This window comes from Theropithecus gelada, chromosome 14 (genome assembly GCF_003255815.1).
Source record: "Theropithecus gelada isolate Dixy chromosome 14, Tgel_1.0, whole genome shotgun sequence".
In the NCBI taxonomy this organism is placed as follows: domain Eukaryota; kingdom Metazoa; phylum Chordata; class Mammalia; order Primates; family Cercopithecidae; genus Theropithecus; species Theropithecus gelada.
In genome coordinates this window covers 92,755,737-92,767,843 of record NC_037682.1, presented here as the reverse complement: position 1 = coordinate 92,767,843, position 12,107 = coordinate 92,755,737, and the positions used below count along the sequence as shown (strand labels likewise).

The window sequence follows — 12,107 nt, the reverse complement described above, 5'->3', positions numbered from 1 at the left end:
GCAACATAATCTGTTTTCATACATGTGGAATTTTGGCATACTGTGCCTCATTTACATGAGACAATAAAAGAAACTGGATTACTTCACAGATAATTGCACTTAAGCATATAACAGCACCAAAGCCAGAAACTTCAGATTAATTAGTATCACCTACCGAGGGCATAGCTGCAAAACAAAGATGTATGGCAAAAATAATAAATACAGGGAAAACTTTCATCAAGAGAAACGGGGATACACAATTTTTTCAACATTTAAAATATTCTACTACTTCATAAATTCTGGGTTCAAGAATGGGTAAAAGACTTAAATAGATTTATCAGATTCACTGAACATTTTTAGATCTTACATGTCAAAAATTTAATGTGGGAACTGTCAAAGGATTGATGGATAAAGTTTTCACAGAAATATATGCCTAAGCATTATCAGAGGCATTTGAACCAGAGCAATTCTATCGTGAACAGGGGTGGAGTAAAATAAGGCTGAGACTTAACTGGGCTACATTCCCAGGAGGCTGGGGATTCTTAGTCACAGGATGAGATTGAAGGTTGGCACAAGATACTGATCATAAAGACCTTGCTGATAAAACAGGATGCAGTAAAGAAACCAGCCAAAACCCACCAATGCCAAGATGGCATCAAAAGCGACCTCTGGTCATCATTGTTCATTAGACATTAATTATAATGCGTTAGCATGCTAAAAGACACTTCCACCAGCACCATGACGGTTTATAAATTTCATGGCAACGTCAGGAAGTTACCCTACATGGTCTAAAAAGGGAAGGGATACTCAGTTCTAGGAACTGTCCACCCCTTTCCCAGAAAACTCCTGAATACTCCACCCCTTGTTTAGCATATAATCAAGAAACAACTATAAGTATACTCAGTTGAACAGCCCATGCCACTGCTCTGCCTATGAAGTAGCCATTCTTTTGTTTCTTGACATCTATAATAACTTTCACTTTAGAGACTTGCCCCAAATTCTGTCTTGCATGAGGTATAAGAACCCTCTCTTGGGATTTGGATTGGGATCGCTTTTCAGTAACAATATGATGAACTTGTTGAAAATTAAGATAATTTCAAAACTTATGACTATGTTCTTCTCTTCTTCCCTAATTTTTGTAAGATATTGAAGTAATACATCTAAAGTACTTATTAGCACATCTTACATACGATATCAACAGTACATGTTAGTTATTGTTATTAATGGACTCTGTAATTGAAATAGAGTCTTAGTTTGTGACACTGTGATTTATATGAAGGCTCCAGATCCCCACAGCATGAGTTCAAACCCTTGCGATACCATGTATTAGTTATGTGCCTTTGAGTTTCCTCTCGTTTTAAATGGGTACATTAATAGCATATACTTCTGAAGCCTGCTGTGCGTATTAAATCAGTTGAAACATATGAAGCAACTGCAGCAGTGCCTTGCACCTTGGAATGTTCAGTGTCAGTTGCTATCATCATCCAAAGCAGTGCTGCCCTATAGAAATATAATGCAAGGCACATAACAACAAACACATTTTAGGTGTTCGACAGACACATATTTCTGATGTCTAATGTACTGAGCACCACTAATAGATTCTTCACATCTCCTGAGGCTCACACGAAAGCTCAAAATCAACTGATGTTACTGACACACTTTTTTCTTTCTTAAATATCTAGGCCAGGCGTGGTGGCTCACGCCTGTAACGCCAGCACTTTAGGAGGCCGAGGCGGGTGGATCACGAGGTAAGGAGTTTGAGACCAGCCTGGCCAACATAGTGAAACTCTGTCTCTAATAAAAATACAAAAAATTAGCCGGGCATGGTGGCAGGCACCTGTAATCCCAGCTACTCAGGAGGCTGAGGCAGGAGAATCGCCTGAACCTGGGAGGCAGAGGTTGCAGTGAGCCGAGATCGTGCCGTTGCACTCCAGCCCAGGTGACAGTGAGATACTCTGACTCAAAAAAAAAATTAAGAAGTTAGAAAATAAACATCTAAATCTATTCTGATTTTACTCCCATTAACTTTATTAACTTTATGTTTTCAAATAAAAGTGAAAGAAAAATAGAGGCCTTAATAGTCTTACAAAGAGAGTATTATTGAAATTTTAATGAAGGTTATAAATTTTTCTTCTAAGTCCCCCTATAAGTTTTTTTTGTCCCAAAATAATACCCAGGCAACTAGTTCATTTCAGAGAAGTACTTTTATTACTCAAGGATAAAAAGACAGGCTGGACATAGTGGCTCATGCCTGCAATCCTAACACTTTGGGAGGCCGAGGTGAAATGATTACTTGGGGCCAGGTGTTCGAGACCAGCCTATGCAATATGGTGAGGCCCGCAATCTCTGAAAAATAAAAATAAAAAGATAAAAACTGAAGAATTGGTTGGCCATGGTGGCACATGCCTATAATCCTAGCTACTCAGGAGGCTGAGGCAGGAGGATCACTTGAGCCTAAGAATCCAAGGCTGCAGTGACCAGCCCAGGAGACAAAGTGAGACTCTGTCTCTAAAAGAATATACAAATACTGGGAAATCTAAAGCAAAATTTGTAACTTACACAGGTCAAAGGCAAACGTGAAATGTTGTGGGCAATGGTAGTTCTCATGTTCATCAAAATGAAAAATAAAAGAAATAAGTTCACTGGTATAAATTCTCTAAGATAAACCCTAGGTAACATATTTTGAAGTTGAAGCTTCCCCCATTGGTGACAAAGATATAGCCAAGAAAAAAAATCTACATTGCTAAACACACAAGAAATCATTTGTCAAGGTCAGGGACTATACTAGAAAGTGAGGGGCCCCGGGGTCAGACAATGATTGGAGGGTAAAGGAAGAGCATAAAGTGGACCAGATAATTCGGACCTTCTGTCCTAAGGAACGCTGCAGCCACTGGGTCCACAACCTATGTCTGTTATGGTCAAACATCTCTACTATATGCAAGTGAAGAAACAGGTTTTGATCAAGTCATCCAAAAAGCTTTCTCTCAGTTCTCCTACTGATCTAATGTCCCTTAGGAGGACAGTAGACTCTACCTTGATTCTACCACATCTGATCAAACTGTGGACTCGATGAACCTCAGAGCTCTATCCTCCCACCCTTTCTCTTCTGTCTCACACTCTTAGCCCGGGTGATCTCACCCATTCCTATAGCTTTAAATGCCTCACATATGTTGACAACTCCTAAATGTATATCTCCAGCCCCAGCTCCTCCCCTGAATTCCAGAACCATACATCTAGCTGCTCCCCAAACAAGGCTACTTAGATATACAATAGGCATCTAAATCTACCTAATTTTTTTTTAGTAGAGATGGGGTCTCTCTATGTTGCCCATGCTGGTCTCTAACTCCTGGCCTCAAAGCCATCCTCCTGCCTTGGCCTCTCAAAGTGCTGAGATTACAGGCATCTTCATAAACAGCAACATCCCCCACCAGCTCCATTATTTTTCTTTTTAGCATTTATCACGACGAGACATAATTTGTTTAATGTTTGTTTCTTCTCCTTAGAATGCAAATTTCATCCAGGCACGGTGGCTCACGCTTGTAACCCCAGCACTTTGGAAGGCAGAGGTGGGCAGATCACGAGGTCAGGAGATCGAGACCATCCTGGCTAACATGGTGAAACCCCGTCTTTACTAAAAATACAAAAAAAAAAAAAAATTAGTCGGGCGAGGTGGCGGGCGCCTGTAGTCTCAGCTACTCGGGAGGCTGAGGCAGGAGAAGGGCATGAACCCAGGAGGCAGAGCTTGCATTGAGCTGAGATTGCACCGCTACACTCCAGCCTGGGCGACAGAGCGAGACTGTCTCAAAAAAAAGAATGCAAGCTTCATGAGAGCAGGTATTTCTGTTATAATGTTAGAACTCAAGGGGACTAAACTAAGGCTATATGGAAAGGGCAGGGGGCCAGGGGAGATATGTGGGATGAAGCCTCAGTGACAAGAGGGAGCCAATCATGACAGGATATGGATGAGGATGTTCAAGGCAGAGGAAAGGGCAAAGGTATAAAGTTCAAAAGAAGCCTGTAGTGACACATAAAGAGGAATAGAAAGAAACCCATAGGGTTGGAGAACAGGCAAGAGGGAGTGTATTAAGAAGGGAGAGGCCAGGCTCAATGGCTCATGCCTGTAATTCCAGCACTTTGAGAGGGCGAGGCAGATGGACCACTTGCAGCCAAGAGTTTGAGACCAGCCTGGCCAACATGGTGAAACCCCATCTCTACTAAAAAAACAAAAATACGAAAATTAGCCAGGTAAAGTGGTGTGCGCCTGTAGTCCCTGCTACTCAGGAGGCTGAAGCACGAAAATCACTTTGACCTGGGAGGTGGAGGTTGCAGTTAGTCAAGATCACGCCACTGCACTCCAGCCTGGGAGACAGAGCGAGACTCTGCCTCAAAAAAAATAAAGAAGGGAGAAATGGGGGTGGGTGAGGTTCCAGGGATTTAGGGGGTGGCACTATCACCTCCAGTGGCATGGAGGCAAAAGAGTCAACTTCACCATTTCAATACAAACAACAAAGAAGAGGTTCCCTAGAACTCTTCCAGAAGGCCACAACCTAGCATTTCATCCTTTTCCAGGGAGGTCTCTTGTTATGTTAACATTGGTTCAAATTAATTTTGAACAGCCTAAGACGAAATGGTGGCATTTGCATAGCCAAGTCAGCTGTGATCTAAAGAAAAAGACTGGTTTCTGTAGTGGTACAGAAACTGAGAAGACGTTACCACAAAGTTTACATAGTTTAGAAGCCCCTCTCTGTATTAGGGGTAGTCTGAGTCTGACCACAAAGACACCTTTTCAATGACACCTTCTAACCAAAATCATTGAAGTGCTTGCTGCATTTTATGTGGAAAAATTCTAGCGTTTCCATTAAAGATGCACTTTTTAAAAAGCATATATCAATAATTGATACCAGATCCTCACCTTTTAAGTAATAAGCATTTTATTAAGGTCAGTACAAAGAGCTTTTAGATTATTTCTTACATTTGTTCCATTAAAATGCTGTTCTCTTCCTAGCCACATGATGGCAGGTGTCAATCAGCACTAAGGAAAATCCTGCATTATGGAAGGTGTGTGAGACGTATGAGACAGAATAAACTATACCCTCCTCAAAAGTTTCTGAAACATACTTTCCATTATTTTCTCAGGTGCTTTTCTGTTGCATTAAAACTGCATTTTAGTTGGCTTTAGCAGAAACGTAAAAAAAAAGAAAAAAAAAAACAAAAACAAAACTCAATACTTAAAGTTAGAAGGAGACAAGAGGAAGTTCCATTTCAAAAATCCATGTTTCTTTGGGCTCTTTTCTGCAAATAGTCATTAATCTCCCAAGATGACATATTCATCTTCCTAAATATGGTAAATCTTCCTCATGCTGAGATTACAGGTATGAGCAACTGTGTCCAGCCAATATTTTTGTTTACTCATTGTTTCAACATACTGAAGACTTTGGTCAAAACTAACAAATATATATATATTTTTATATATATATATATATATATATATAAATTTTATATATATATATAAAATACTCATGATTTATCAATTAAAAAACATAATCTGAATTAGTGGTTTTATAATTAATTATATAATCCCTTTACAATTTCCTGGTACACTAAATAAATTCAAAAAGTCACATGAATTTTTGATGCCAGTGCAAATAAATTATATTTATGTAAAACTGTAGTCTACTAACTGTGCAATAGTGTTTTGTCTAAAAAAAAATGGTGTACATATCTTAATTTAAAAGTATTTTATGCCTGAAAAATGCTAACAATCATCTGAGCCTTCAGCAAATCATAATCTTTTTGATGGTGGAGGCTCCTGTCTTGATGTTGATGATTGTGAACTGATCAGGGTGGTGTTTGCTGAAGGCTGGAGTGGCTGTGGTAATTTAAGACAACCATGAAGTCTGTAGCATTGATTGAATCTTCCTTTCACAGAAAATTTCTCTGTAGCATGAATTACAGTTTGATAGCATTTTACCCATGGTAGAACCTCTTTCAAAGTTGAAGTCTATCTTGTCAACCCTGCTACTGCACTCTCAACTAAGTTCATGTAGTATTCTAAAACCTTTGTTGTTATTTCAACAATATTCACAAGGAGTATCTTCACAAAGAGTAGATTTGATCTCAAGAAACCATGTATTTTGCTTATCCATAGGAAGCAATTCCTTATCCATTTAAGTCTCATCATGAGATTGCAGCAATTCAGTCACCTCTTCAGGCTCCACTTTAAATTCTAGTTCTCTTAAATCTTCCATCACATCTATAGTTACTTACTCCACTGAGTTTTGAACCTCTCCAAGTCATCCATGAGGGTTGCAATCAACTTCTTCCAAACTTCAGTTGATATTTTGACCTCTTTGTGAGCATGCATTACTAGAATCAACTTCTAGTGATGAATCTTTTCCAGAAAGTTTTCAATTTACTTTGATGAGCTCCATGAGAAAAATCAAAATCTATGGCAGCTATAGCCTTGCAAAAATGTATTTCTTAAATCATAAGACTTGAAAGTCAAAATTACTCCTTGATTCATGGGCTACAGAATGAATGTTGTGTTAACAGACATGAAAACAACACTAATCTCCTTGCACATCTCCATCATAGCTCTTGGGTGACCAGGTACATAGTCAATGAGCAGTAATATTTTTAATGTTATCTTTGTTTTTTTTTTGTTTTTGTTTTTGTTTTTTTGTTTTTTTGTTTGTTTTTTCCTGAACAACAGGTCTCAACAGTGGGCTTAAAATATTCAGCAAACCATGCTGTAAACTGATGTGCTCCCATCCAGGCTCCATGTTCTATACCTAGAGCCCAGATAGGGTAGATTTAGCATAATTCTTAAGGGCCCTAGGATTTCTGGAATGGTAAATGAACACTGGCTTCAACTTAAAGTCACCAGCCACATTAACCCCTAACATGAGAATCAGCCCATCCTTTGAAGCCAGACACTGACTACTTTTCTTTTACTGCTATGAAAGTCCTAGATGGCATCTTCTTCCAAGGGAAGGCTGTTTTGTCTACATTGAAATTCCATTGTTTAGTATAGCCACCTTCATCCATGATCTCAGCCAGATCTTCTGGATAACTTGCTGCAGCTTCTATATCAGCACTTGGCTGCTTCACCTTGCATTTTTATGTTATGGTGATGGCTTCTTTCCTTAAACCTCATGAACCAACCACTACTAGCTTCAAACTCTTCTTCTGTAGCTTCCTTACCTCTTTCAGCATTCATAGAATTGAAGAGTTGGGCCAGATGCAGTGGCTCACGCCTTTAATCCCAGCACTTTGGGAGGCAAAGGCAGGCTGATCACAAGGTCAGGAGTTCGAGACCACCCTGACCAACATGGTGAAACCCCATCTCTACTAAAAATACAAAAATTAGCCAGGTGTGGTGGGGTGCACCTATAATCCCAGCTACTCAGAAGGCTGAGGCAGGAGAATCACTTGAACCCGGGAGGCAGAGGTTGCAGTGAGCAGAGATCACGCCACTGCACTTCAGCCTGGATGATAGAGTGAGACTGCGTCTCAAAAAAAAAAAAAAAAAAAAAAAAAAAAAGAATTAAAAAGAGTTAGGGACTTGTTCTCAATGGGTTTGGCTTAAGGAAATGTGGCTAGTTTGATCTTCTATCCAGACCACTAAAACTTTCTCCATATCAGTAATAATGCTGTTTCATTTTCTTATCATTTGTGGGTTTAATAGATTAGTACTTTTAATTTCCTCCAAGAACTTTCCTTTGCACTCACAACTTTCCTAACTATTTGGTTCAAGAGGCCTAGCTTTAAGCCTGTGTCAGCTTTTGACATGTCTTCTTCACTAAACTTAAATCATTTCTACCTTTTGGCTTAAAAAAGTGAGAGACACATGACACTTCCTTTCACTTGAATACTTAGAGGCCATTGTAAAGATTTTAGTTGGCCTAATTTCAATATATTTATGTTTCAGGCAATAGGGAGATCTGAGGACAGGAAGAGAGATGGGTGAATGGCTGGCTGGTAGAGCAGTCAGAATACACTTACCATTTATTGATTATGTTCACAGTCTTATTTGGGTAGGGTTTGTGGAGTCCCAAAAAAGTCCTAACAGTAACCCCAACATTCACTCATCACAGGTCACCACAACAGATATAATACTAAAGAAAAAATTTGAAACATTGAGAGAATTACCAAAATGTGACACAGAGACAGAAAGTACACACATGTTGTTAGAAAAATGGTGCCAACAGATTAGCTCAATGCGGATTACCAAAACCCTTAATTTGAAAACAAAAACAAAACAAACGAAAAACAAAAACCACACATTATCTGCAAAATGCAGTACAGTAAAGCACAAAGAAATGAAGTATGGCTGTATGTGTGTATATAATCTCCCAAGTGGACAGTGAGGTCAGTTAAATCAGAGATAATGTCTTAGAGAAGTCCGTAACCCTCACTGTAACTATCAGCATCGTTATCAACATCAACATGTATTCACTACGTGCCAGGTGCTGCTACAGATGCTTTTCAACAATCCTGTGGGATATATACTACTATTTTTCCCATATTACAGATGAGAACATTGCATCATAGACAGAGAACATCACAGATATTTGAAAACACTGGGCATAAAATTCTATTTTTGAATGGGTGTTTCACCAGTAACTATGCTCTAATACCTTTGCATATATTCATCCATCAATATAGAATGCTTTCCCTATCCTTCCCAGCCTAGCAAAATTCTCCCAAACTTCAGGGTTCAACTCAAATGTTACCTTTTAACATTAACCTGGCAAGTAAGTTCCTCTTTCCATGAATTGTCTGAAACATTTGAAACATGTCTGTATTACAACACTGAGGTTGTTATAACCTCTAAATATTTGCTGAATTAGAATAGGTTTAATAGCAGTCTGTTCAATATTTTTAATCTCTAGAACAGTAAATTGAAAGCAAAATAAAGGTAGTTTACATATGCCAAGCAAATAAAATAATTAGAAAAAAGGTATATCTTATTAGCAATATATGATCATTATAATCACAAATCGTTCCAAAAATACATATAACAATTAGTAGATGTGTCAAATCATAAGGCCTTGTATAAAGTTCGCTAGTTCAGGAGGTCTATTCTTTAATATGTTGAAACAAAGCAATATTCTTAAGAAATACAGAACAGACTTACCAGTCTTCGCCTTTCTTCTTCTACTGCAATGAGTAGTCTTGCAAATTCTTTTAGTGACTGAGCTGTTTGGAAAAAAAAAAAAATTAAAAGTATTAATATTTTCATTGCTAATATCTAATTACACAGGAAGAAACATTAAAAGGAAGCTAGTTATTAATTTGTATACAGTGTATCTGTGATTTTATGTTTGTATAACCATAAAAGAATATACAATAGGATCCTAATGACTAACAGCTATGGATCAGAGATGTATGTTTGTCTGCATGCTACAAATTAAAGCTTAGCAAGTACCAACAATATTTTTTCTTCAAAGACATTGGAAGAGATATAGCTTATATATTTAATATGTAAAATGTACACACACATTGATAAATATAGCATTGAAATCATTTTTAAGCAGTGACCTACAAATAATCAAACATTTTGAAGTCTGTAAGGAGCAATAAATCTACTATTTCGTGTATTTGGTAGCAGCCAGTAATGCAAAATTTTCCACTGACTTCTAGAAGCTGAAGGGTCACAGATAATTGAAAACAGATTCCATATACTGAAGGGATCAATTTTACTTCTACATGCAAGGTATGTTAGATCTTTGCTGTTCAATTCAGTGTGGTCAGAAGAACCAGTAACATCAGCATCTTGGGAGTTTGTTAGAAATGCAGACTGTCAGGCCCCACCCCAGAATCTGCATTTTAACAAGATCCCCTAGTGATCTGTTTCTGTATTAAAGTTGAGAGGCCTGCTGAACTATCGGTATCTATATTGCTTTACTGTTGGTAGGAACTGAACAAGGACAGCAATGTAAATTGAAATGGGAAAGATCAAGTATTCAGAAACATTGTGGGAACAAATAAAAACTAAGCAAATAAATTAAAGGGAGGTTATAGTAGCATATTCTTTAAAAATGCACTGGTCCAAATGGCAATTATGGAAGAGTAATTCACCTATATCAATTTTTCATACCTAATGCTTAAAATGAATAATTAACCAAAGTCAGAATGTTTGGGTCACAAAAATGATAACACAAATAAACCTTCTCTTCTATGTCCTTTTTTTTTTTTTTTTTTTGAGACAGGGTCTAGCTCTGTTGCTCAGGTTGGAGGGCAGTGGTGAGATCTTGGCTCACTACAGCCTCGACCTCCCAGGCTCAAGCAATCTTCCCACCTCAGCCTCCCAAGTATGTAAGACTACAGGCATGTACCACACCTGGCTAATTTTGTTTATTTATTTACTTATTTATTTTGTAGAGACAGGGTCTCACTATGTTGCCCAGCTGGTCTCAAACTCTTGGACTCAAGTGATCCTCCTGCCTCAGCCTCCCAAAGTGCTGGGATTACAGGCGTGAGCCACTGCACCGGGCCATACAACCTTATTTGTTAGATTCCTAGTCACTTCCTTTCCCCATTTTAGCACTGGAAACAGCCTGTGAGACCAGAAGTTTAGTAATTCTGGCATAAAGCCAACAACAAAGACAAGTAAGTGAGAAAAACAAATCAAGAGTCTCATCAAAAGAACTCATTAAGGAAGATAAAAAATATTTCCCATTTAACAAGTAAATATTCCAACTTAAAATGTTGTTTTCTCTTTTCAGAATTACTAGGCTTACACTAGCCAAACTGGTGTGAAATGTTAAACCCTATGATTATTTCATATGGGATTTTATTCACAGCTACCCTAACAGAAATCAATGGATTACCTGGGAGACTCAGGATAATCTGATAAATACATTAATGGTCTTTTCTTTGAAGTTTGGATAAAAGAAATCTCTTCAGAAATACTGATATTAATGTTATAATACATTTCCAGTTTTGAAAACAGTAAGTTGAACAAAAATTATTATATAAAGAATATGTTAACTGGAGTGTATAACAGTATATTATATTTTTGTGCTTTCTTTTGGTAAAGAAAGTATTCCATCATTCTGGTAGGTATCTACTGCCACTGAAGTTCTTGGTTGGTGAGCTTGAAGAAGTCAACAAAACTCTGGGTGCTAGAAGGCAATTGATAACAGGTCTATAAAGAAAGAAGTCAAGAGGTAGGTCAGTTTGGGCTGCCTAAGTATAATAATAAGTATGTTTCTTTAAAAAAAGAAAATTCCAAGTCAATTGTTAATTCCTGGGAAAACAACGTTATACAAATAACACAATCACAATAAACTGAGTAACTGGCTTGTAACTAATATGTACAAAATCACAACAATACGACATGAAAAACTGATTTTGCTGAAGTTGTTTTAATTATCGAGAGAATAGGAGAAAGGCGTGTATAAAATAGTGTGAAGTAAAGACATGTATGAAAACAGTATGAAGCAAATGATAAATATCTAAAACTGAAAAACAAATTTTAAAAATAGCAGGACAATCATAGTCTTGAAAAAATTACAAGAAATGACTAAAAGTTCAACATAGTCTTTCTGAGAAATTAAAGTTAAGTAGTGGGGACTGGCAAGATAGGAGATTGCTAGTTTTCATTCATCCTAACAAAATCTATAACTTTTTCAACACATAATGAAAAATAAAACATGCTACAAATGCTTTATTTTCATACTAGTCTAAATGCTAGGAGGACATAGATTCTTTGTTATTAAATTTCCCAAAGAGCTAAATAAATACCTAGTACATAGAAGCCTGTCAACAGCTATTTTGGAATAAATGAAAATATAACAATATTAGATTGGCAGGAGTACACTAGAACTTCCCATTTGGTCAACCCAGGAAATGATCACTGGCTCATACGGCCCCATGCTGTATCTTACTGCCTCCTGGGTATTGCCTCTGAGAACAGCTGAAGTCCACAGGCTTCCCCTAAGGTACCTCCTACCTCAAGAGCAAATGATGAAGTTGCCTTAAATCAGATTTTGGTTACAAGTAAGAAAACAAGCTCTCATTTTGCTATTATACCTTTTTGTTTAAAAATTTATGATGCTGTTTTCTATTTTACTTTAATTGTTTTCTGGTCTGTTTCCCACATGAACACTATTTATAGATTT

At 37.5% G+C, this 12,107-nt stretch overlaps 1 protein-coding gene across 1 annotated transcript in view; it reads right to left on the bottom strand.

Annotated features, from left to right (window-relative positions):
* The window catches only part of ARHGAP42 (Rho GTPase activating protein 42), a 309,795-nt gene that overhangs the window by 194,047 nt on the left and 103,641 nt on the right, over window positions 1-12,107 (bottom strand). Inside the window, exon 3 of the mRNA XM_025358156.1 lies at window positions 9,119-9,180. Coding sequence (XP_025213941.1) covers window positions 9,119-9,180 — 62 coding nt within the window. The remainder of the gene's footprint in view (window positions 1-9,118; window positions 9,181-12,107) is intronic.